At 39.2% G+C, this 27,640-nt stretch overlaps 1 protein-coding gene and 1 long non-coding RNA gene across 4 annotated transcripts; one reads left to right on the top strand and one right to left on the bottom strand.

Annotated features, from left to right (window-relative positions):
• Positions 1 to 10,322: 10,322 nt before the first annotated feature.
• LOC128604261 (E3 ubiquitin-protein ligase TRIM39) lies at positions 10,323 to 27,270 on the bottom strand. 3 transcript variants are annotated; one of them, XM_053619260.1, is made up of 8 exons: positions 27,048 to 27,270; positions 25,703 to 25,778; positions 24,430 to 25,061; positions 23,453 to 23,548; positions 12,746 to 12,979; positions 12,040 to 12,187; positions 11,908 to 11,934; positions 10,323 to 11,316 (listed from the first exon to the last, which is right to left on the bottom strand). In XM_053619260.1, exons 2-8 carry the CDS (start codon positions 25,749 to 25,751, stop codon positions 10,781 to 10,783), a joined length of 1,722 nt encoding a protein of 573 aa, XP_053475235.1. In that variant the 5' UTR covers positions 25,752 to 25,778; positions 27,048 to 27,270; the 3' UTR covers positions 10,323 to 10,780. The 3 variants fall into 3 exon arrangements, with proteins under 3 accessions (XP_053475235.1, XP_053475234.1, XP_053475236.1); XM_053619259.1 differs by lacking the exon at positions 25,703 to 25,778; XM_053619261.1 differs by lacking the exon at positions 27,048 to 27,270 and having other exon boundaries at positions 25,687 to 25,758.
• Positions 17,082 to 24,528, top strand: LOC128604263 (uncharacterized). The gene is made up of 3 exons (XR_008385159.1): positions 17,082 to 17,411; positions 17,707 to 17,796; positions 24,459 to 24,528. It is a non-coding gene; the product is annotated as an uncharacterized LOC128604263 (long non-coding RNA).
• Positions 27,271 to 27,640: the final 370 nt, after the last annotated feature.

Genomic DNA, 27,640 nt, shown 5'->3' with positions numbered 1-27,640 from the left:
GTGATGACAAAACAAGTACATAATACATTTGCGTGGAAAGCAGTAAAAGCCATTTCCCTCACGAATTATGGAGAGTTTCTCAAACTCGTCCTTAATATTAGCCATCATGGTCACCTCCACCTCCTTATTGTGCCAAAGCTCAAATCAGTATCCAAAAAAATAGACGTCTGCCTCAGTCTGGTGACGTAGTAGAAACGCGTCATGAAGACTATAAAAGGCACCCATGAACTAGGTCATTTAGCTTCTATTTGTTTGAAGGAAGACAATTTGCAGGCATGCAAAGTATGGCCAACAAGATGCAATGTCTCGTTCCCTACTCAGGGAACATACGTAACCCAGACGTTCCCTTTCCAAGGGAACTCTACATTGCCTCACGTTTGACGCGTTGGCAACGAGAATGCGCTGCAACAACTGGCTGATCAAATCACAGATATAGGAACAACAATATCTGGACTCAGTTATTATTATTTTTGGGAATTTTAACAAAGCAAATCTCATACGTGAACTGCCCAAATACAGACAGCACATTACATGCCCAGTCAGAGATAGGAACATCCTGGATCATTGCTACACAACAATAAAGGATCAATATCACTCTGTCCCTAGAGCAGCCTTGGGATGCTCCGATCAACGTCTGGTTCATTTTCTTCCAATCTACAGACAGAAATTAAAATCAGCCAAGCCTGTAGTAAAGACTGTAAAGAGATGGCCAATGAAGCAGGACTGGAACTACAAGCCTGCTTTGATTGCACAGATTGGAGTATTTTTGAGACTGCAGCTGCCGACCTGGACGAGCTCACAGATACTGTTACATCATACATCAGTTTCTGTGAGGATATGTGCATTCCTACTAGGACTTATTTAATGTTTAACATCGACAAACCATGGTTTACAGCAAAGCTCAGGCAACTTTGTTGGTCCAAAGAGGATGCTTACAAGGGTTTAAGTCTTGTACAATCAGGCCAGGAACACAGTGAATTAGGAGATCAGACTGGCTAAAAGAAGATACTCTGAGATGACCCGACATCAGTGTGGGGTGGCATGAAACAACAAATTACTGGACTCCTACCCCGAAGCGTGTGGTGGACCAACAACTGGCTGATGACCTGAATGTGTTCTACTGTAGATTTAAAAGGCCCAATCTCACACCCCACACTCACTCTGACCTTCACTTCACATAAACACCAACACCTCCTGCAACCCCCCTCCTCCGCCTCCTAATACTCAACATGCACTTAAGATCTAATAGAGGTGTGCTATGTCTTTCAGAAACAAACAAACAAAAAAAAAACGCTTCAGGCCCAGACGGTATTTCCACCGTGTGTCTCAGATCCTGTGCCAACCAGCAGGACCCCATCTTCACACAGATCTTCAATAGATCACTGAGCAGTGTGAAGTCCCACGCTGCTTTAAATGCTCGATCATCATTCTTGTCCCAAAGAAACCCAAAATCACAGGACTTAATGACTACAGACCTGTCGCCCTGACGTCTGTGGTCATGAAATCATTTTAGAGACTGAAGGACATCACTGGACCATTTCTAGATCCCCTTCAATTTACTTATCAAGCAAACAGGTCTGTGAAGGATGCAGTCAACATAGGATTGCATCATTTTTGCAACATCTGGACAGACCAGGGACATATGCAAGGATCCTTTTTGTGGACTTCAGTGGAGCATTCAATACCATCATCCCAGCTATACTCCAGACCAAACTACACCAGCTCTCTGTTCCCATGTCTATCTGGCTGTGTATTACCAGCTTTCTGATGGACAGGCAGCAGCTTGTGAGACTGGGTAAATTCACTTGCAGCACCTGTACAATCAGCACTAGTGCCCCCATGGATGTGTCCTCTCCTCACTACTCTTGGCTCTCTATGAAAATGACTGCATCACCAAGGACCCCTCTGTCAAGCACCTGAAGTTTGCAGACGACACCACTGCCGTCGGCCTCATCCAAGATGACGATAAGTCTGCATACAGAAGGGAGGTTAAACAGCTGGCTGTCTGGTGCAGTCAAAAGAACCTTGAGCTGAACAAGCTCAAAATGGTGGAGATGATTGTGGACTTTAGGAGGAGCACACCAACACTGGCCCCCTCACCATTCTAAACAGCACTGTGGCAGCAATGGACTCATTCAGGATCATGGGCACTACCATCTCACAGGACCTGAAGTGGGAGACCTACATTGACTCTATTGTGAAAAAGGCCCAGTAGCGGTTGTACTTCCTTTGCCAGTTGAGGAAGTTCTATACAGTGTATAGAAGAACTATACACTTCCAGAATAAGGAAGAAGGCCGGAAAAATCACTCTGGACCCCACTCACCCTGCCCACTACCTTTTTGAACTGTTACCTTCTGGCTGACAATTCAAAGCTCTGAGCACCAAAATTGTCAGGTTCAGGAACAGTTTCATCCCCCAGGCTATCCATCTCATGAACAGTTAAACTGCCCCATCGAGCAATAATTATGTGCAATACACAGATTAGTCTTTTTATATTTATCCAATACTTCCAACTTCTTCTGCCATTACATTACATTTCCTTGCATTGTATATAACAGACTTATATTATTATATATTATATTATATGATCTTATCATGACAAATCAATACTCGAACTGAATGTGCAAACGATAATTTGAGAATAACACACATATAATGAGCACAGTTTCAGGTAATGCAGGCCCAAACTCAGTTGCATTCCCACACCCCGGCAGACTCAAGGGAGAGAGGTTTTTTTTTTTAAAGTGAAAGTATCATAAGTTTGTTACCCTGCCCAGCTCACTGAAGAGGGACATAAGAACATTGGAAATTGTTGAATAGATGATGCCCTACAGACATACTTGGGTGCAATAAAAAAAAAACCTTTAAAGCTCATTATCAGTATCTTCTGCCATTTTATGGAATAAAGCTGTTATACATTAGAAAAGAGTGTGTGTGTGTGTGGGGGGGGGCAGATGTATGAAATGATCCCTCTTAATTTGTTAACAGTATTAAGATTTAGCAGATTCTGCAAGGAGTATGCAAACTTTTGGGCACTACTGTGTGTGTGTGTGTGTGTGTGTCTGAATTATGGGGGACAGTATGAAAATACTTTTCATTTTATGTTATGAAAAGTAACAGTATTTGAGTTTGCTTTAATTAGATCATGAAATGTAAAATAAAATATGAGCCAACATATTGTAAACCTAAGTGGCTAGATAGCTATGAGTAATGTACAGGTCTACAGTTTGAATTTTAGCCTTGACTAGAAAGAACTTACATTATTATTATTATTATTATTATTATTATTATTATTATTATTGCTATTAAAGTTATATATATATATATATATATAGTTACAGCATGTTTTACTGTACGGTATTTTCTTTTATATTTGGTGCACATTCTTAATTAGTGCAGTTAATTTCCTGGAAATATGGCCAAATAGGTAGATTTGTGTGATTTTACTTGTAAATTTAATTTACAATTAAATTAAATTACAATTACATTTTCATAATAATAGTCAATAAAAAAATGTAATTCAGATTTACCTTGGTGAAGTTCTGATCCTCTCCTCATTTCTGACAATCTGTCTTTCCTTATTCTGACTGTACTCTTCTGTATTCGTAGTTTGTAGTAGAGTTTCATTTAATCTAAATTACACACCCTTTTGTTTAAGTGTTTTCCTTAGCAGTCTATGTGTGTGTGTCTATATGCTCATGTTTGCATGAACTTCTAGGTTAGTTTCACTTTTCATTTCTGGGTAAAGCTAAGTTGCGGAATTAGATTTGCCAGCTTCCTCATGGAAAAAAAACAAAGACACGAATAAAACCACGAATAAACCACGAATAAAACCATTCAATTATAAGGTGACGTTGATACTCAGTTGTCTTTCAGTCTGCAATATTTTATCGTTTCAAGGAGAACATTGGTGCCATAATGTATTTTTTTCACTTACTGTAAAGTGTTTTGATACAGACAAAGTAATATATAGCCTACACTTGTTGTCATAATCCCACTATGAGCATCACATTTATAAGTAACAACATTCCATTGGTGTTATGTGGTTTTACTAATGGTTTACAAATGAGTTCCCTTAACTAAATTTAACCACAGTAATGACGTGTAACATTACAGATGCCACAAAATATTGTTTTGGTGACACTGAGAAACATTTAAGTGATTAATGTGTTCGGGAACAGTTTGTTTGTGGGCAGAAAACACAGCATCCTCATGCACATCAAGAATATGAGAGTAAATTAGTAACTAAAAGAATAAAAATAACACTTCTTTAGACAGGGTTTTGAGTATTCCACTTATTTACATTTATGAAAATTGTAAAGATAATAATAATCCATGATTGCAGTATATTAATGAATGGAATAGGAGTGTACACAGCAAATACTGTACATGTAAATGACAGATGAATAGACAGAGGATTTCATTTTATTCGAGTAATCTAATTTAATTGCAGCTTAATTTTGTTTTATTAATATAATGCAACTATTGACATTTACATGTTAGATACATTTCAGAAAATATATTAATTTATTAAAATCATCAGACATTTTTTTCTAAGCCTTAAAACCATAGACCCCAAAAAATTACACTGTGGTAGCATTTACATTTAAGACATCTTATAAGTTTAATATTAAAAACCTGGCTGTAACAACAGCTCTGTCAGTTCCTAAGTTATTGATATTTTGAAGCACAAGCAGTTGCATCTCCATAACACCAGGGTTGATATTGATGCTTCACTTCACGTCAGTCACTAGCTATCAGTTTAAAGTACCAAAACGTCATATTGACTGTTGCATAACAGAAAATACAATCACTGAGCAGGTCTTTAAAAAATCCAATCTAAACTTATTCCTATTGTCCTTGTAATAGTGTTCAGCACTGTTTGTTGTGTGTTATCTCCATCACTGGAAAGATGCTCAGTATGTCTGAGGCTTTATCACAGTAGGGCAGGGGGAAAAACTGATAAATTTTCTCTTGGAACGAGTCAATAAAGGTGTAGACGTGGACATATTACATTATAAAAGGACACCTGGACATATTGGACATCTGGACATATTACATCATAAAATGACATCTGGACATATTACATCATAAAATGACACCTGGACATATTGGACATATGGACATATTACATCATAAAATGACACCTGGCCTTCTTCAAAGTCCACATACACACCCACTCTCTTTAGCTTGGGGTTGACAGGGTGACACAGCCCAGGGTGATGACTACTGTACCAAAATGCTGTGGTGGGTCAGGCAGGTCTTGCCATGCCCCAGGTGATGCAACTGTGATCTGCCCTCAGAGAGTCGAAGCCAAGGATTGGTTGTGAAAGAATCAAGGGTCACATCCACTTTACAAAATAAAAAAAAGAAACTCTGATGGAACAAGGAATCATAAGATTTTTTCTTCAGCTCTGTAAGGAAGAAAAAAAAAATTGGGGGTTTCATTATACATATTCCAGAGTGTCCATAGTGTATGAATGGGTGTGTGAATGTGTATGTGATTGTGCCCTGCAATGGATTGGCACCCTGTCCAGGGTGTACTGCTGGCCCAAATTTAGCCTATTACCCAAAGACACTTAAAATTCAACATAGAAGCAAATACTCACATCTGTAAACCCAGTTGGAGATAGAAAAAAGACACCAGCCGTGAGTGAGAAGAAGCAAGGGTCCAGATTTTATTTCCACCTCACGAGATCCACACCAATGAGAATTCTCAGAAGTGATCTGACACCTGGAGCTCAAGCTCCAGTATTTATACTGTATTTACACAGTAAATAACCAATATATTTTATAAAGACTATGATATCAATACCAATAGGGTTAAAAAGAGCTCATCTACATTACCATGATGTTTAAAAAAAGGCTTATCAAATTTACCATGATGTTTTGAAAGAGGACTTTCTGACTACCATTAGGATTGAAAGTGGGAGAGAGAGAAAACAATTTAGAGAGACCTTGGTCTCATGTTGTTATCTCATATTGTTATGTGTGTGCGTTGGGGCCTTTGGGTGTGTTATGTCTGCACGCCCGCCCTTGACTATACGAGAGTGTGTGTGTGTTTCTCAGCCTGCACTCCTCAGCTCTTATATTTCTCTGTGACTAATAAACCATAGTGTGTTACTCTTAAAGATCTTAAAGTGTGAATCCAATTCGTCAATATCCGCCTAATACCGCTTCTGTGTGTCTAGGTGCCTGTCATCATTTTTCCTTCTCTCCTTTACTGGAGGGGCTGGATTTGGATCTGAACACTCACTATCAGCTCGCGCATCTCACTGCTGACATCATGGTGCTACTTGACGTTCTTCGCAGCACCCCCTCTGGAAATGGAAATGCGGGGTCCCCCCCCCCGATACAAAATCCACCCCGCGAATGTGTGTATTGACGCCTCTACACAAACAGACCCTCTGCCTGACCTTCCCTCCAGCTTTCAGTCTGAGGATGATATCGCCTTCTCTGATCTGGGCTCTGACCATTCTTCCCTCTTCTCACCTGTCAGTCCGCCGTACTCTCAGTATTCTCCTTATTTCACCCTTGCTGGCTATCCCATGTCCCCAGGACGCACCCCATTTTCTTCCCCCTACCGCTCTCCTCAGGATTACACACCCACCAGTCCTGTGAATTTTCAATAAAATTACATATTACTCATACTAGGTCTCCCTCGTGTTTATTCCATGTCATTTTTATCCACAATTTTACCCCGCCTTGTGCCCGATGATTCCTGGGATAGGCTCCAGGTTCCCCGTGACCCTGAAAAGGATAAGCCGTATAGAAGGTGAATGGATGGATAGATGGATATTAGGGAGCTTTCACACCAATGAATCAAAGAGTTTTCAGTGTTATGTGCCAGTTTTAGGTCCATTTAATTTTGTGCAGTGTGAAAGCAAACCAAACCAAATAGCAACCAGAATCATCAACTTTCCTGTGATGCAGACTCAGCAAAGAAACAAATAGGAAGGAAAGCACCCTTGGAGTACAGTATTCTTTTCAAAGAATCAAGGACCCGCCAGTTTATGCAAGTTTCTCTATCTCTTCTGTCAGGGTGTCCTCCAGCTTGGACACAGCTCTACTGATTGTCCCCAAACACTGATCTGTAGGCATATGGGCCTCAGACCTGTCTTTAGCTTGTGGATGGGTGATTAAAGATGGGAGTTTCTGGAGGTTGAGATTGGATGTCAATTTAGATTAGATGTCAAATGTCCTAATCATGACTATTCTTGAAAGGTAATCATGTAAAAGATAATGATCATGGCAACAGACTGACATAATTTTTTCCTCTACCTAATCGGGGAAAAAAATGGTATTAATTAAAAAAAATCATTTAACATTCACGAAACCAGAATGTTCACATATTAAACAAAAATTGTTTTGTGTCATATCTGTGCTTTGTTTATTTGCTACGAAGTAAAAAACCCAGATTCCCTTTCAAATAGGAACAGATTCCTATTCAAAGGGAATATATATATATATATATATATATATATATATATATATATATATATATATATATATATATATATATATATTGTCACATATCGTGATGTAACGGAGATATGAGGGATGCAAATGCAGTTGGAACAGTTTTATTAAACAAGAGAACACAGGCAGGTAAATCAAAACGTAATCCACAAATGTAATCCAGTAACATGCAAAGTTCAGACGATCGGCAAACAGGCATAAACGAGGCAAGGCAGGAATCAAAGTCGTGGTCGCGGGATACAGGATCGATATACCAAACATGAAACATAAACAACAATGAGGGACTGGTAGTGGAGAAACCAGCGTGAACTTAACAAACGAACCTAAACATGAAACATGACATGAACTATGACTATGAATCTGAATCTAAATATGAAACTATGAACTGTGACTGTGACTGTCTATCCTAAGGACTCTAAACTAATCTACTATAACTCAATATTCCACACCGTGTGCTGGGAGACGTGCGGTATATATACAAACATAATCAGCATTGTAATGGCTGACGGCTGAGGGAAATTCAGACACACATGAAACAACAACCAATGACAGAACGGGGAGGAGACATAACAGAAACATAACCAAATGCACGTGTCGAAATGTCACGATTGTCAACACCTGCTCGTGCACGCGCGCTCATATGCTCAACAGCGCCCTGCTTAAAGGGGAACTCGTGACATATAGTTGGGTAATTGGGTAGTTTTACTAAAACGTTTAAAACCTGGTTTAAGATTTTACCTAGAGCACATTGTATAAAGGCAACATAGACAGCCTTGACAAGTCAATAACCTTAATGCTACTGACATTAGCAAGCTACATGTAATGAGCTTTCCAGTGTAACCAGGATGGAAGGTCAGAAGTCTTGAAAGATGTGTATGTTATAATGAATTTTTGTATAATTAATAGTTAGATATAATCATTCACCTAACAAATCCTCAATCATCAAAAGAGTCACTGTAACATATTAGCAAATTCACCCTAAACATGCAAAAGAAAAAAAAAATGCATCACTTGCGGTTTTATAAATCATGCACATTTCCATCGGTATAAAGTCCATCAGCTTTGTTGAAGAAAATAAACACAAAGTTACATATTTAGTCACAAATGTCCTCTTCAAAATGCATTAAGTATTTTGGTATCCCACCCCTCTGGAATTTAGTAATTAGCCATAAACCGAACTGAGACACATTCTGAAAAAGCTAATCTGCTTTGGCTATGCGGAACAACCCGCCTCTTAAATTTTAATCGGGCAGTCTAACTTGATTGACACCCACATGGACCAATTGTAGATACTTCTAGCTTTCAAACAAGCCCAAACTCGACATGATTGACCACGCAGAGGCTGAGAAAATCATAAGCGTAATCAGCACAACTAAACCTTTTACACGCGCATCCATTAGTCTTGAGTTGTGTGTCAGCGGGTACAGGCCAATCAGCAAAGCGCTACAGGGCCATGCAGAGAAACTATCAGGAAATGGCTTCTCCGCTCTAGCGGTCTTCCTGAAAAACTTTATACAGCAAGTATTTGCATGCAGTATGAAATTCTTGAGTTTTGCATGCAACACAGCAGAGATATTTCCACATGCAACACGGCAGTGTTTGTTTTCTATATGCAATATGGGGTGGCTGTGGATCAGATGGTAGAGCGGGTTGTCCACTAATCGTGGGGTTGGCGGTTCAATTCCTGGCCCACATGACTCCACATACCGGAGTGTCCTTGGGCAAGACACTGAACCCCAAGTTGCTCCCGATGGCAAGTTAGCGCCTTGCATGGTCTCTGCTACCGTGGGTGAGAATGTGTGGGTGTGTGTGTGGGTGAGTGTGTGTGTGTGTGTGGGTGAATGGGACACAGTGCAAAGCACTTTGGATAAAAGCGCTATACAAGTGCGCCATTTAACACGGCAGTGTTTGTTTTCTACATGCAACATGGCACTGCATTTTTTTATAATGAACAAAACAATGGCAAATGCACCAGCATGAGTTATATAGAATATATTATACATAATATGTAGAATTATTATTATTATTATTATTATTATTATTATTATTATATAAATATAAAAGCCATTTTAGTATTTACTATGGGTGATTTTTGGTACTTAGTGTACTTTGTATTCATGATTATTTATTGTTACAGAGAAGAAGAAAAATGCTCCTGAACCTCCTCACACTTCTTCTGAGGCCTTCCCCATAACACCCACATGGAGGTTTCCACTGCAAACCTGACCGCTCTATCTACCCCCCAGAGAAGTCAGAGGAGAGGGGTCACTCGTGTCTATCATTTGAGCCATTAGGAGAGCAAGTGCTTCTTCACCTGGGGCTCTGGCACTATTTTTAAAAAACATTATATTTTATTTTATTTATTTTTTAAGTATGTTTCAGACTTTTTTTGTGTGTGAAATTACACATTTTGTAACAGATTTCATGCTACTGCCATTTGTTTTCATTTTGTCCCATTTGGAGATGTTTGGTGCCATTTGGAGACGTTATTTTGTGCCTTTAAAAAAAAAAATGTTTGCTAATTCTAGAAGTCTGCAATTTTTAAAAGCTTTGTGCCATTTTTATAAGCTTTGTGCCATTTAGAGAGGTTTTATGTCATTTAGAGACGTTTGGTGCCATTTGGAGAGGTTTTGTGCCATTTTGGAGAGGGTTTTACCTGTGTTTGGATAACCTTACACACAATTTTAGTGGTTAGAGATAATTTCCTTATATTTTGGGTGTTCATGGACAAGTAGTTGGGGCATCTTTGAGACCAGGAATGGGGTTGATATCAACATTTGTGAAGATATAGCATTTGTGTTAAAAGTAAACAATTTTTTTTTTTAATAATTAAAAAAAAAAAAATCTGAATATATTGCCCCAGGTAGGCTAGGTAAAAAAAGAAATAGTTGAAATAACTGCTAATTCTTAAAGTCTTAAGTGTCTACTTTCATATGAGCCATTAACCACTACTGTGGTGTGTGATATCACAAAAAAAATCAATGCTGAACACAAGTACCCCCAAAACAGACAATAATGCCATTTTTTGGCTACTGCGAAAAGAACTTAATAACCACAGAACCTTTGATCCCTTTATTTGCAAATAACCATTCCTGATTATATACATATTTTAGTATCAAATGGAATGCATATATTTAAATTGCCAGTAAAATCACAAGTTAAAGCCTTCAAATATTTAAATGAACAGTATATGCTTGTGAACATGTCATTCATTGTTCTTACATAAGGGTCTATGAAATTTATTAAACAGTACAGCTTTTACAGTTGCTCAAAAATTACCTTTCCCTTTAAATAGAAATCTTATTCACTGGAATTGACGGGGCAAATGACCAAAGGGTCATTCTCATTAAGGTGAGGGCTAAAGTAGGGTTTAATTACTGCTCCAAATGCACAGTCAGTAAATGAGTAAATGTGAGTTTCTGCTTCCATGTCATAGAAGGAGACGAACTTCTCGCTGTAATCAACAAACACTCCTACTTTACAGGGTTTATTTGAAAGAGACAGCAGGGTGGGAGGGTCTTCCAGAGCTGCATAATTGTCGTCATTATAATGCACAATTGCCCAGTATCCTTGGCTTGGTTTGAGGGAGAGTGCACCCTTCCTGTTTGCCTTCTCTCTTGCCACCCCAATATCCCAGCCTCGTTTGTTCCCAACCTCCACTACCCAGAAGGCCCTGCCTTCAGCCAGCGGGTTCTGTCCCAAAACGCTGCCAAAGACATCAAACCTCTCAGGGCAATCAGATACATCCATTTTCTCCACAGAGCTGTGCACCTGCCTCATGTCATCAGAAATTAGGAGCTGTGCATTAGCAGTGTCGGGATCCAGAGTCACATCCACTGAAAGATCAGAGATGTAAATAATGAATCAGCAAACATGTTCCTGATCATAGCTATCAACTACTGTAATGTGTTTGTTTGTTTGTTTTCTTTAACACAATCACCATTAGCTATTGTATCAGTTTTGTGCTTCAAAAAGTGCACAGAGTTAAATATGTGTTTAACTACAGTTATATAGCAAGTCATGCCAGATTACAATTGTTAAACTAAACACCAACCGTTTACAAAATGATTACAGCATTGATCTACAATTAGCATTTATCTACAACTGTCATTTATCAACTGCTAATATATAATCCTGTACCAATCATCCTCAAACATTATGATGATTAACAGAATACATAACAATTACAGATTAATAGATGAAATCAGTTGCTAGGCTAAGTAGAGATAGAGGTCTCAAGCCTCACTAGTCTTACAGCACGGTCATAATGTCTGAATCCATCATGAAGGACTCATTTTAGTTAATCATTTATAAAAATGCAGTAATTATATATACTACAAATACTTATGACATTTTATCAAATTGTATATCTCAATGTGCCAGTACTAGGAATTATCATTGATATTATAAAAACATTTCATACTTGCCTCCATATTTCTTAATCCTTGCAGTTTCTATAAGGCAAGTGAGAAAATAAATAAATAAATGGTACTCACAGTGATGACAAAACAAGTACATAATACATTTGCCTGGAAAGCAGTAAAAGCCATTTCCCTCACCAATTCTGGAGAGTTTCTCAAACTCGTCCTTAATATTAGCCATCATGGTCACCTCCATGCTCCTTATTGTGCCAAAGCTCAAATCAGTATCCAAAAAAATAGACATCCAGTCATTGCCATTATCTTCCATTTTGTCAGAGGGATAACTCTTTAAAAAAATACAAAAAATAAAAAAGTTAAAGTTTAGGAAAGTCTCCTACCATGTGACATCTTCATGTGACTTTTTGCTTTTTGGTTTCTCTGAAACAATTAAAGCTAAATACTGTGGTTTATAAGTGAAAGATATGTGAAAATTTAAAAAGTAGTTTTATTCATCTGCTCAGAACTTTATTCTTCCATGGTATGGGTGATATTTGTGTGGAATTTGCTCATTTACTATTATTTACTGAAGGACATTGTGACTGTAATGCATAATGTATAGAGGGCAGTTGTAAGTGGGTAAATATAGACATATAGAAATATTAATTTGACATTAGGGGCATCTGACATAAGGTTTTCTCAAACTAAAACATGATTTGTCTCTATTTATCTGAATAATAAAAGATTTGTGGTATTTCTTGATGGTTGACTCAGAACCTTGCTGTATATATTATTCTACAAAACATCTAACATACTAAATATAACTATGAGCTAAATGACACTGTCTGCATCCAAAGAGAAAAGGTTTATTCTGTGATGGAAACACCACAAGTGATTAGTTGCTGACCTGTAGGAAGAAGACAGGATCTTCTTCATCTCTCAATGTTTGTAGATCTGAGATGGTGTTACTCAATGTGTTGATCTTTCTCTGCAAATCTCTTTTCAGCTCCTCTGCCTCCTGTTCCACTTCCTTCTTCCGTTCTTCTAAAGGGCTCAACACCTCATTCTCTGCTTTCTGAATTGCTTTCTTTATGGCATTGAAAACCTTTTTAATTTCCTTTGACTCCTGGTCAATCAGTGCCTGTAAAGATTTGGAGGGCATTAGAAGTGGAGGGCATCAGTGTTGTTTCTTTAACATGCATGTGAAATGTAGCTTTCTTTTTCAAGGTTCATTCGCTGTTGATTATTCTCTGTTATACCACAGCACTGTTGTAATCTGACTGTAATCTGACTGTCAGAATGTACTGATTAATTTTCTATAACAATGCATCTCTGATAGTACTATCAGGTGATAGTTCAAATGGTTTATATTAATGGACTGATACTAATATTTTACATAATCCACATAATCTAAGACTAATAATAAATGTTTTTGTTTGTTGTTAGAGCTGTATTTTCCCATTAACAGATAGCTTAATCAGATCTATCAGATCATCTGTACATGAAAACATCTGGGTTACATATGTAACCCTGTTCCCTGAGAAGGGAACGAGACATTGCCTCACACTTTGGGAACGCCCCCTGGCAGAAACGGGGTCTGAATGCCTGTGAAATCACGCCAATCTGATTGAGCTGCCTCAGTCTGGTGACTCCATGCTCCTTATTGTGCCAAAGCTCAAATCAGTATCCAAAAAAATAGACGTCTGCCTCAGTCTGGTGACGTAGTAGAAACGCGTCACAAAGACTATGTAAGGCACCCATAAACTAGGTCATTTAGCTTCTATTTGTTTGAAGGAAGACGCAATTTGCAGGCATGGCAAAGTATGGCCAACAAGATGCAATGTCTCGTTCCATTCTCAGGGAACATACGTAACCCAGACGTTCCCTTTCCAAGGGAACTCTACATTGCATCACGTTTGACGCGTTGGGAACGAGAATGCCCACTATGCCATACTGCACCACGTCTATCAAAAAATTACTTACAGCATATCCTCAGGTAATGCCTTAGAGGAAGCCACACCCTCAAGTGTAACCACCCAAGTCTGCTTGAATCTACTGGCAATCTTTATACCACAAAAGAATAGAGGCATTTTAGAGTGTGCACTTCCTTGTGGATAAAGCTCTAGTATTGAAAACACCTAGGAGTTGGTACCCCCTCAGGGGCCAGACTTATAGCCTACACTGCTTCAACAGGGCCCTGATGTCTGAACACCATACTTGGGAGATGGTCAAAGCAGAGCTACCAGCAGCAGACTTTACTGGTTTTGACGAACCCCTTGTTCTGAAAACAGAGCTATTGGGAAAGAGGTGTGGCCTCAACCACACCATTCCCTGGGCCTCAGCCCCTACCTTGGTAGGATGTCTGTGTTCAACAATATTCCATCTTTAGATATAAAAAGAAGTATGAACTCTGTTTATACCAGCACTAACAGACTCAACATATGATTTCCTGATGGGAAAAAGCGACTTTAGATAACAGTGTCCAAACTAACTTTCCTTAATGAGCATGTGACCACCTAAACAGCAACTATATAACTTAAATTCTGCTGAGAAGCATTCATGTAAATAACCATCACCTCAGTTACTGGGTTTATCTAACACTAATCGTACCATGATGAAAAGCAACACATATTAGAGCATACACTTCCCTGTGGATGAACCTCAGCACTAAGCATATAGTCACCCGATAAGTAGCCACACCCCCAGTCTGCCTGTGAAACATCTTGTAGCCCCACACCTCAGTGACAGGGTCTAACTGATGATATCCACACCACAAAGTGAAGCAACACGTATTTAGAGCATACACTTCCCGTGGGCGAATTTGAAGTGTTTGTAGAATCCACAGCACTATCCTAGTAGTCACTGGGTTCCACTACGCTATTGGACTCATGATGTGAAAGAGACACATAAAAGAGCATACAACTTCCCCATGACAAAGAGACACAGACATGTGAGACGCCCGAGAGGGCGACGAGCAGGTGTGCTGGTCAAGCTTTCGAACAGCGCTGCTGAGCATTCGTCTAGCGAATCTCTGCTCCCTGCCTACCAAACATACGAACTATAAATCCTCACCCGTACAAACAAGGACTTTTCAAACTCTGCTGTCTTGTGCTTCACAGAAACCTGGCTGAACGAAGCCATTCCAGACAGCGTGTTACATCTGCCGGGCTTTCAGCGGTTCAGAGCGGATTGCATCATGGATTTAATGGGGAAACTCCCGTTCCCTCTCTCCTTCTGTCGATCTACACATGATAGTATGGAGATGCCAGTGATCCTGACCCTTTCTGCTCTCTGGACCTGCCTGATCCATCCTGATGCCCTACCTCTGGATGGAGCTCTCATCAACTGGAAGCTACATTTTGCCACTGAGGACGACCCCAAGCAGGGCAGCCTGGACATTGCTGAGGATGGTGCCACTTGAAGTACCATGGAAATGGATTTGGACCTCAATTTCACAGGGACATTTTCGCTGTGGTTGCTGCTATCTCCTTAGGACTGCAATTACCACATACAATTTTGCACTCAAGTCTCCTTTAGTGAACAGTGGATTAGTTATTAAAAAAAAAAAAAAAAAAAAAAAAAAAAAAAACAGACTTCATATGAAAACCATAATGAACTTTCCTTTACTTTCACACTATCCGTTGTTACCTAGATGAGGATGGGTTCCCTTCTGAGTCTGGTTCCTCTCAAGGTTTCTACCTCATCTCATCTTAGGGAGTTTTACCTTGCCATCATCTCCACCGGCTTGCTCATTAGGGAAAATTCACTCTCTTAAAATCTGTATCCTGTGTTTATATATTTCTGTAAAGCTGCTTTGAGACAATGTCCATTGTTAAACACGCTTTACAAATAAAATTGAATTGAATTGACAACAAGAGGAGGTGGAACATGTTTTTACTTCAATGGTGTACAGATGTAACAATGTTAAAGAAGATGTGCTGTCCAAATTTGGAAGCGCTCTTTATTAACTGTAGGCTGCTCTACATGCCATGGGAATTTTCATAATTTATTCTGGTGAGTGTATATATCACGGAAAATGTGTGTGTGAGTGCAGCGCTGCAACAACTGGCTGATCAAATCAAGATACGGGAACAACAATATCCGTACTCAGTTATTATTATTCTTGGGAATTTTAACAAAGCAAATCTCACACGTGAACTGCCCAAATACAGACAGCACATTACATGCCCAGTCAGAGATAGGAACATCCTGGATCATTGCTACACAACAATAAAGGATGCATATCACTCTGTCCCTAGAGCAGCTTTGGGATGCTCCGATCAACGTCTGGTTCATCTTCTTCCAATCTACAGACAGAGATTAAAATCAGCCAAGCCTGTAGTAAGGACTGTAAAGAGATGGCCAGTGAAGCAGAACTGGAACTACAAGCCTGCTTTGATTGCACAGATTGGAGTATTTTTGAGACTGCAGCTACCGACCTGGACGAGCTCACAGATACTGTTACATCATACATCAGTTTCTGTGAGAATATGTGCATTCCTACTAGGACTTATTTAATGTTTAACATCGACAAACCATGGTTTACAGCAAAGCTCAGGCAACTTTGTCAGTCCAAAGATGATGCTTACAGGGGTTTACAAGTCTTGTACAATCAGGCCAGGAACACACTGAATTAGGAGATCAGACTGGTTAAAAGAAGATACTCAGATGACCCAGCATCAGTGTGGAGAGGCATGAAACAACTTACAAATTACTGGACTCCTACCCCCAAGCCTGTGGTGGACCAACAACTGGGTGATGACCTGAATGTGTTCTACTGTAGATTTAAAACAGTGAGTCCCCTGTGTCATCATGAAATGTAAAAAACAAATAATGATTAAAAAATAAATAAATTCCACACATTCCATAGTCTAGGTCATGTATTTCACATATGTGTATAACTTATCAGACTTGCTGATCTGACATAATGCCGCAGTGAAAAAGCAGGAGGGGAGGCAGCCAGTACCTCTGCGTCACTGAAGGGGGCGTGTGTGAGCATACAGGATTGTTGTTCTTCACGTATTACAGATAAATGGCATTGTGGGTAATACGCTAGCTAAAAAAAAAAAAAGTAGTGAAATGCACCGCATCAGTCCGTTTATTTTTATTTTTTGCCCTGACTGCAAAATGGAAGATTGTATATATATATATATATATATATATATATATATATATATATATATATATATATATATATATAACATAAAGCTAAAACATTTCTCAAAACTGGACTCTCAATCAAAACCGGAAGTGATAAATAATGGAAGACCGATGCCGGAGCTAAAAGATTTGCTTCAAACGACAGGACAGAAGATAAGCTCTTTTCAAACGGAGTGGTACATCGGAAAAAAACGCCTTTTCCGCTTTCCCTGCCTTTTGTTCTCAACGAATCACAATGTCTGGACTACAACGGGATTTTGTGACTTAAAAATATACCAAGAAGCCTCAGCAGACATGAACTTCAACTACTCACATTCAAAGCCAAATTGCTTTTAAAAATTTTTGGAAGCGCAAGGATAGATTTGGCTTTGAACGAACAGCGGAGACTAAATATTATCATCCACAACGCTAAGGTAAAGGAAAACCGAGAGATTTTAAAAGACCTCATTAATGCAACTTGCTTCCTAGCCGAACAGCAATTAGCATTTTGTGCTAACGATGAGAGTACGACCTTCTATTCGTGGCAGCTCTGTAGAACTATGACATGCTTTTGCTGAGAAAGATGATCGGTTAGCTAGACATTTAGAGACATCCACTGTGTTTTCTGGCTTATCAAACATAATTCAGGACGATTTAATTGAAGCAATAAGTGATGAGATTAGAAATGATATAAAAAGGAGATTAATCCAGCCCTATTTGTTGCTGTAGAAGTATACGAGACAACGGATGCCACAAACAAAGCCCAGATCTGTCATTTTGCGTTATGTGGCGTGAAGTGAGCTGTCCCGTGAAGTAAAGGTAAGACCATGCATACACTGCTGTACAGTCCACGACAAAAATTAAAGACCAGCCATTTTTTAAAATAATAACTAAAAAAAATTGTATAAAACAAGATAAGAAAAAATTGTTATTTTAAAGAATAAAACTACATTTGTCTTTTTGTTGTGGACTGTGTATACTTTCATTTGTATTGAATGAGTATGAATTGTGATGGCAAATTAAGAGCACACGGAGGGTGCAAAGCAAATGCGCTCTCTCTGAGCCGCTATAAAGTTAACCTTCTTCTTTGGCCAAATATGTACCTTAAATATGCGTGTGTAAAGAATGCTGATGTGGGATATGAAACATAACCAGTAGTCAATGTGCAAGCAGCCAGTTGAATGGTGAATTTCTGCTTCTCTGTTGAATTCATACAGTGGCAAGAAAAAGTATGTGAACCTTTTGGAATTTCATGGTTTTCTGAATAAATTTGTCATAAAATGTGATCTGATCTTCATCTAAGTCAAGGGTACATAATGTGTCTAAAATAATAACACAAAAATTCTGATCCCTCATGTCTTTATTGAACACACTCAATTTTAGCCCATTCTTCCTGCAGAACTGCCTTAGCTCCGTCATATTCTTTGGACGTCTCATGTGTATGGCTCTGTTCAAGTCATTCCATAGCATCTCTATTGGGTTGAGGTCTGGGCTCTGACTCGGCCACTGCAAAAGGCGGATTTAGTTTTTCTGAAGCCATTCTGTTGTGGACTTGCTCCAGTGTTTTGATTCGTTGTCCTGTTGCGTCACCCAACTTCTACACAGTTTCAGCTGATGTACAGACATTCTCATATTATCCTGAAGAATTGTCTGATATACTTGGGATTTCATCTTCCCCTCAATGATTGCAAGCTGGCCAGGCCCTGATGCAGCAAAGCAGGCCCAAATCATGACGTTTCCTCCACCATACTTTACGGTTGGGATGATGTTTTCATGATGATATGCCATGCCCTTTCTACACCAGATGTAGTGCTGTGTGGCTTTTCCAAATAGTTCAATCTTACTTTCATCAATCCACAAAACATTTTGCCAATACCGCTGTGGAGTGTCAACGCACTCTTTTGCAAACTTCAGGTGTGCAGCAATGTTCGTTTTAGTAAGCACTGGCTTCCTTCGTGGTGTCCTGCCGTAGGTACTCTGCTTGTTCAATGTTTTACGTATTGTAGACTCATGAACAGAGATGTTAGCCAGTTCCAATGATGCCTTCAAATCTTCGGCTGTCATTCGGGGTTGTTTCTTTACCTCATTGATGAGTCTTTGTTGTTCTCTTGGTGTCATTTTGACTAGGTGCCCACTTCTTGGTAGAATAGCAACAGTCCCAAAGTGTCTCCATTTGTAGAATGTTTGCCTAACCGTAGACTGGTGAATTTCTAAAGTCTTTGAAATCACTTTGTAACCCTTGCCAGCTTTATCTAAATCAACAATTCTTGATTGTAGATCCTCTGAAAGCTCTTTTTGGCGAGGCATGGCTCACATAAGCGTGTGCTTCTTGTGCAGAGCAAACTCCAAAAGTTTGATGGGTTTTATCAGTCAAAGTATCTGTAGTCCACACCTCCAAACTCATTTCCTTAACGAGACTCCAGGTGTGCTAAAACCTGACTCCAGTTAGCTTTTTTGAGATCATTAACTCAAGGGTTCACATACTTCTTCCACAAGCACTATGAGTTTTTTTTTTTGGTTGTTCTCAATAAAGACATGAAAGATCAGAATTTTTTTTTGTGTTATTATTTTAGACACATTATATTTGTCAATACCCTAGACTTAGATGAAATCAGATCACTTTTTATGAAGAATTTATTAGGGATGCACCGAAATGAAAATTCTTGGCCGAAGCCAAAACCGAATATAATGAAAAACTTGGCCGAATACCGAACACGTTTTTTCCATTTATTTTACCATTTTTTTTCACCGTTGCATAAAGTAAATAGTCAAAATGTGCTTTTTACTATTTTGTCTTGCTTTTAAAAGAAAAAAATCAATTACAAAAACTACAATTTCAAAATATTTAACACTGAACATTTTTTTTTACATTCCAGCAGGCATAGGCTACCAACAAGGCACAATATAACTTTAAATAAATAAATGAGTAAAATAAAAATATTCTTATGTGGTCATCTTTGAGCCCCCCTTGAATAGCCTATGTTCGGCCTATAACTGACTGCTGAAAGAATGTAACACTCCTGTGAATGTATGCCTACAACAAAAAAGTGCACTGACAAGAGTGCAAAAAATGGTTCTATTCAGTTATATACGGCTGATTATATTGGGGATATATACCGCTCGCGTCACTGTACACCTCGCCGAGTATCATAGTAGATATAGTACAGTTGGATACGTTGTTAATGTTATGTTCCCTTACATAAATACGTCTTTACCTGCTTCCGTACTCTACAACCTTAGGTCTCGCGACGTGACAGAATACTCCGGAACAGAAACAAAACAAACGCACGTGTCCACAGTAAACAATGCCACGGTTGTCAACATCCGAAGAGCATGCGCTGCCGGAAGTGGAGGTCGCGAAATTCGCGCATCTCACTCTGGTTGCTAGGCTATTTGGCGCGTCATCAAACACGTCATTGTTCGGTCAAATTTATTCGGCCTTTTCACTTATTCGCCCAAACACCGAAAGTGCATTTTTACTATTTTCGGACGAATAATTCCGGTTGCCGAACATTCGGTGCATCCCTAAAATTTATTCAGAAAACCATGAAATTCCAAAAGGTTCACATACGTTTTCTTGCCACTGCATATTTGCAAATCTGACTTTGAAAGAGTCAGTGACTCCCCAGCCACGAACCTCACCGCACATCACTGATTTAAAAGGCCCAATCTCACACCCCAAACTCGCTCTGACCTTCACTTCACATAAACACCCACACCTCCTGCAACCCCCTTCCTCCCCCTCCTGATACTCAACATGCACTTAAGATCTATGAATAGAGGTGTACCATGTCTTTCAGAAACAAAAGACTAGGAACGCTTCAGGCCCAGACGGTATTTCCACCGTGTGTCTCAGCTCCTGTGCTAACCAGCTGGACCCCATCTTCACACAGATCTTCAATAGATCACTGAGCAGTGTGAAGTCCCATGCTGCTTTAAATGCTCGATCATCATTCTTGTCCCAAAGAAACCCAAAATCACAAGACTTAATGACTACAGACCTCCTGCCCTGACGTCTGTGGACATGAAATCATTTTAGAGACTGAAGATCATCATTGGACCATTTCTAGATCCCCTTCAATTTGCTTATCAAGCAAACAGGTCTGTGAAGGATGCAGTCAACATAGGATTGCATCATATTTTGCAACATCTGGACAGACCAGGGACATATGCAAGGATCCTTTTTGTGGACTTCACTGGAGCATTCAATACCATCATCCCAGCTATACTCCAGACCAAACTACACCAGCTCTCTGTTCCCATGTCTATCTGGCTGTGTATTACCAGCTTTCTGACAGACAGGCAGCAGCTTGTGAGACTGGGTAAATTCACTTGCAGCACCTGTACAGTCAGCACTAGTGCCCCCATGGATGTGTCCTCTCCTCACTACTCTTCGCTCTCTATAAAAATGACTGCATCACCAAGGACCCCTCTGTCAAGCTCCTGAAGTTTGCAGACGACACCACTGTCATCAGCCGGTGATGACGTCGAGTCTGCATACAGAAGGGAGGTTAAACAGCTGGCTGTCTGGTGCAGTCAAAAGAACCTTGAGCTGAACAAGCTCAAAATGGTGGAGATGATTGTGGACTTTAGGAGGAGCACACCAACACTGACTCCCCCACCATTCTAAACAGCACTGTGGCAGTAAAGGACTCATTCAGGATCATGGGCACTACCATCTCACAGGACCTGAAGTGGGAGACCTACATTGACTCTATTGTGAAAAAGGCCCAGCAGAGGTTGTACTTTCTTTGCCAGTTGAGGAAGTTCAACTTGCCACAGGACTGCTGAAAGGATTACTGATTGTCCCCTGCCCTCCCTTCAAGAACTATACACTTCCAGAATAAGGAAGAAGGCCGGAAAAATCACTCTGGACCCCACTCACCCTGCCCACTACCTTTTTGAACTGTTACCTTCTGGCTGACGATTCAAAGCTCTGAGCACCAAAACCGTCAAGTTCAGGAACAGTTTCATCCCCGAGGCTATCCATCTCATGAACAGTTAAACTGCCCCATCGAGCAATAATTATGTGCAATACACAGATTAGTCTTTTTATATTTATCCAATACATCCAACTTCTTCTGCCATTACATTTCCTTGCACTGTATATAACAGATTTATATTATTATGTGCAATACACAGTTTAGTCTTTATAAGCATACTTGGTCTTTTATAAGCATACTTGGCAATAAAGCTGATTCTGATAATAGATACCCCCTTTAAATAGGAGAAGAAATATTTCCCCAGAAACATTTTGCATTCATAACAGATTCGACTAAAGGGAGGGGAATATGGATGTGAGAATGTGTGGTTTTCAGATCTTATCATGACAAATCAATACTCGAACTGAATGTGCAAATGATAATTTGAGAATAACACACTGAAACTGCACATATAATGAGCACAGTTTCAGGTAATGCAGGCCCAAACACAGTTGCATTCCCACACCCCGGCAGACTCAAGGGGGAGAGTTTTATTATTTTTTTTTATTATTTTTTTTTTTAAGTGAAAGTATCATAAGTTCATTACCCTGCCCAGCTCACTGAAGAGGGACATAAGAACATTGGAAATTGTTGAATAGATGATGCCCTACAGAAAAACTGGGGTGCAATAACAACCTCAAAAGTCCTGTTAGAACCATTAGAATGGTCCTCAGATCCTGAACCCCCTGCCTCTGCATAGGGGGAGGCCACACTAGGTTTCTGTTCCTCCCCATCAGTGCTAGTCCCAGGCCGAGGACTACTCGATGCCCCTGGGAGCTTGAAGCGGCAAGGCAGGAGTCTAATGAATACCTCTGACTGTTTTTCCCCTTCCTGAAACCTATCCACTACAGTATTTACTGCTCTGGGAGAAAACAGGAGCATGGCGGAATACAACCTCTGTGAGACTGAACCACAAGCTTTGCTGGCTTTGTCGTCATTCTTAGCAGCCATGGTGCAGTTAAATTCTGTATTTTATAATACTACAGCAGCCTACATGCGCAAGAGGTGAGCTATAATTAGAGCAATCTGCAACAAATCTCATTTCAAGTGGCGTAAGCCCTACATGGATCTCCGGTTTGTTGTGCCTGCCAGTGATCAGCACTGTTCTTCCGATAACTAGCACACAACTTCTTGTTTACACTTGTATGCACATGCCCAGTGTGCATGAATGGTCATGTGACATGCATATTCTGTCATGTAGTGTAGATGGAGATCATTTCTGAAACACCGTGGAAACGCCAGTGTGGACGAGGATCGTTTTCATTTTAAAACAGCGTTTTAAAATGAAAATGCATTAGTGTAAACACGGCCTCAGACAACCTTTCCACCAGGGGGCGTCTCCACAGCATCAAGCATGACACAATGTCCCTTTCCCTTGGAAAGGGAACGCCACTATAATTTGGTAATTCATTTTAAAGTGTAGTTGTGTAAAAATGTGAGTTCAAATAAGCTGTATTGCTGAGCTGTACAGTAGGTTAGTTATGGGGACTCACCAGGCAGATTGCTGCTGAATTGTCCAGCTCCTTCACTTTCTCCTCTCTCTGCTGTATTCCCTGTTTCATCTCACTTATAACAGTGCCCAGCTCTGCCTGTGAGGAAATATATCTTTACACATCAACAGGGTGATTCCACAATGGGGAGCCATTTATCCCTCTGTAAAATATTTTTTTATTTTTCTATCACTTTCCAACATTGATTCTAAAAAAATTAATCATTTTTATAAAAAAGCATTTTAAAACCAAAATATCTAATTTTCCCTACCCCACTGACGGTGACCTTGTTGGTCAATATCATCATATCATCAAATCATAAATAAATAAATACATATTTTTCTTCTTCCCATGACCTTCAGGAAATTTAGATAATGCATCCTGTGACTTTTGGAATATTTCACATATTTCATAGAAGTGAATATGTTCAGCTAACAGGATTGTGTGAATGTTGTGAGACACAACTGGTACTGGGTAGTTTGGTTTGTAAAATCTGATTGGATCAGCCATGATCAAAGACTTTGTAAGATCCTTGATATTCTCACATCTGCGACCACAGTCATTCAATTCTGTATGAACCAATAAACTGTTTTACCTAAATAATTATTTTTTTTCATAGAATATCATAATCTTTGCCTGTTCTGTTGTTTGTTGTAATGAAACCTTACTGTTAACAGATTACATTGTGTGGCAGAAAAATCTTATATTGCAAATATTATTAATAATAAGTGAAATTATTTACTGAACTCTGGATTCTCCATTTCTCAACATTTGTTGTCATTTTATAAGGGGGTGTTAGGCACTGCATTTAGTGTCATGCCTAAGAACACCCTTACCTGAAAACTTTCTCCTGCCTTATTGGTTTAATTTATAACTCGCATTTAAATTAAATTAGCTTTATTACCCACAAAACTCAAAAACAAATATAGAGACCTAATCATATTCTAGCAAGAAGAATCAAAGTATCATTTTTTTTTTACCTGCCTTCTGTCTCTTTCTTCCTCCACAGACACCACATTTGTCCCACCTTTCACACAGAGACTGCAGATTAACTTCCCCTCGCTGACTGAATAGAGCTCCAGAGGCCTGCCGTGGATCATGCATGCTCGCTGATCCAGCTCATTCAGTGGCTCCACCAGCTTATGCCCTTTGGAACGTAGCTTGTTGTGGTGCCTTTTAAGATGTTGATTGCAGTATGACAACAAGCACATCAGACAGGACTTGACTGCTTTATACTTGCGACTATCAGGGCAGACGTCACAGGGGACCTCCTCCGGCTGTCCAGCGAACTCATCAGGAATGGGACTCTGGGCTTCATAGAAATCCTTCAGAATATCTCTAAAGGCAATGTTTACTTGTGGTTTTAATCTCAGATGCTGCTTGCACAATGGGCAGACTAGGTCATTGATGGCCATGTGGCGATCCAGGCATTTCTTGCAGAAGGTGTGACCACAGGCGGTAGTGACAGGCTCCTCCAGAACATCAATACAAATGGAACATTTGAGGTGTTGCAAGATGGCCACAGGAGTGTCCCGTAGAGTAGAGTAGGAAGGTGTGAAGGATCTGAAGGGATTCATGTCTGTGGTTTGATTGTGGTGAAAATCCAGGTTAACTGTTGATAATTGATACAGACTGGTAATTTAGTAATATTTGGCATTTCATTGAGGCAAAACCCTCTCTCTCTCTCTCTCTCTCTCTCTCTCTCTCTCTCTCTCTCTCTCTCTCTCTCTCTAAATCTTCAAATCTTACAAATTTAATTATTACAAGAAGAAAAATCCAAAACAAACAATCACTCTGAAAGCACCACTCTTCAGGGCTGGGCAAGGCCAAAATAATAAATAAAACAGTCACTATCTTCCCCGTATCAATTTAACTAACCTAACAAAAAAAAAGGTATGTCAAACGAAAATACAGAGTCTAACCTGTCTCCTTAACTGAGGCAAAAAAGTGAACAAAAGGTAGAGCCCCAAAATAAACGGCACCCAACACCTACAGTTTTCGTGACAGTAAGAAGAGAAATATTTACAATGAAAGATATATTTACAATTCAGGCGTACACTCTGCCACAACATAGGACAAAACAGGGGAATGAGACAACACAATATCCTACCACTCACTTCTTTCACTCGTACACAATACAACAAGCAAGCGATTTCACTCAAACACTGGAAAAACATCCGCTACACAATCGTACGGACGCAATCACAGACACACCACACATCTGAATTCCTACCGACCTAACGTTCTTCCTACTTTTTAAAAGACGCACAATCTTCTCCTCTCCAATCCCTGTGCAGTACATCAGCACGTCAGATTAGGGCGGAGCGACCTGTGAGAGCGAAACGGGGGAGGGAGAGAGAGAGAGCGCACACACGCACAATACGTCTCCTGACGTAACATATATATATATATATATCTCACTGTTATGTTTGCAGTGAAACACAAAAGGAGAATTTTGAAGACTGTTTACACAGCTATATTTTAAAAGCAGTGCATATGACACAAAGCTCTCATATGGCCTCTTGGAGTATAGTTTTTATGGTGCCTTTTTAGTGCACCTTTAAAGCTCATTATCAGTATCTTCTGCCATTTTATGGAATAAAGCTGTTATACATTAGAAAAGAGTGTGTGGGGGGGTCTTCTTTTATGTTATGAAAAGTAATAGTATTTGGGTTTGCTTTAATTAATGAAATGTAAAATCTAGGGCATAACCATGGTATGGACATGGGGGGGGGTCCAACGAACTCGGCGGGAGGATATGCAAGTAAATGTAACGTTAATGGTCAAAAACTGGAACGGACATTAGCCTAGCCTACTTTGTGGGTGTGCAAATATCAACAGTTAATTGACGTTCTTAAGAACAAACCAAGCCATGATATGATGCCTTCTATTCTCAGCTAAGGTCACCTACTATTTAGGTATCTAGGTACTTGCTGTCTGAAAAAAAGCTTGTATGTACTGCTGCACTTTTCTATGCTTGGCTGCTGTCTACATTTAGAAATATATTAAAAAGGAATAGACATAAATAAATAGAATAGATGAAGAAAAGACAGATCCGTTGGCAGGGTTCATTAAATGGGGACATATAGAAAATATTTTGTACTGTATATTGAGGGGGGACAGATTGGTATTTCCTCAACATTTGGGGAGACACGACCCCCCAAAATGATGCGTGGTTACGCCCATGTGTAAAATAAAATATGAGTCATCATACTGTAAACCTAAGTGGCTAGATAGCTGTGAGTGATGTACAGGTCTACAGTTTGCATTTTAGCCTTGACTAGAAAGAACTTACATTATTATTATTATTATTATTATTATTATTAAAGTTATATATATATATATATATATATATATATATATATATATATATATATATATATATATATATAATATATATTAGTTACAGCATGTTTTACTGTAAGGTATTTTCTTTTATATTTGGTGCACATTCTTAATTAGTGCAGTTAATTTCCTGGAAATATGGCCAAATAGGTAGATTTGTGTGATTTTACTTTTAAATTTAATTTACAATTAAATTAAATTACAGTTACATTTTCATAATAATAGTCAATAAAAAAATGTAATTCAGATTTACCTTGGTGAAGTTCTGATCCTCTCCTCATTTCTGACAATCTGTCTTTCCTTATTCTGACTGTACTCTTCTGTATTCGTAGTGTGTAGTAGAGTTTCATTTCATCAAAATTACACACCCTTTTGTGTAAGTGTTTTCCTTAGCAGTCTGTGTGTGTGTGTGTCTATATGCTCATGTTTGCATGAACTTCTAGGTTAGTTTCGCTTTTCATTTCTGGGTAAAGCTAAGTTGCGGAACTAGATTTGCAAATATAGTGCCAGCTTCCTCCTGGAAAGAGAACAAAGACACGAATAAAACCACTCAATTATACAGTGAAGTTGATACTCAGTTGTCTTTCAGTCTGTAATATTTTATCGTTTCAAGGAGAACATTGGTGCCATAATATATTTTTTTCACCTAATGTAAAGTGTTTTGATACAGACAAAGTAATATATAGCCTACACTTATTGTCATAATCCCACTATGAGCATCACATTTATAAGTAACAACATTCCATTGGTGTTATGTGGTTTTACTAATGGTTTACAAATGAGTTCCCTTAACTAAATTTAACCACAGTAATGACGTGCAACATTACAGATGCCACAAAATATTGT

The sequence above is a fragment of the Ictalurus furcatus genome, chromosome 29 (genome assembly GCF_023375685.1).
Source record: "Ictalurus furcatus strain D&B chromosome 29, Billie_1.0, whole genome shotgun sequence".
Lineage (NCBI taxonomy): Eukaryota > Metazoa > Chordata > Actinopteri > Siluriformes > Ictaluridae > Ictalurus > Ictalurus furcatus.
This window is presented reverse-complemented; position numbering and strand designations above follow the sequence as displayed.

What these genes read in the sequence shown, in the direction of transcription:
- LOC128604261 (XM_053619259.1), bottom strand. Translation starts at nt 27,144, where the DNA reads ATGAAACTCTACTACACACTACGAATACAGAAGAGTACAGTCAGAATA. An exon ending in AGGATCAGAACTTCACCAAG is followed by an intron (nt 25,062 to 27,047) that starts GTAAATCTGAAT and finishes AATTATCAACAG; the next exon opens with TTAACCTGGATTTTCACCAC. An exon ending in TGAGAAACTCTCCAGAATTG is followed by an intron (nt 11,935 to 12,039) that starts GTGAGGGAAATG and finishes CTTGCCTTATAG; the next exon opens with AAACTGCAAGGATTAAGAAA.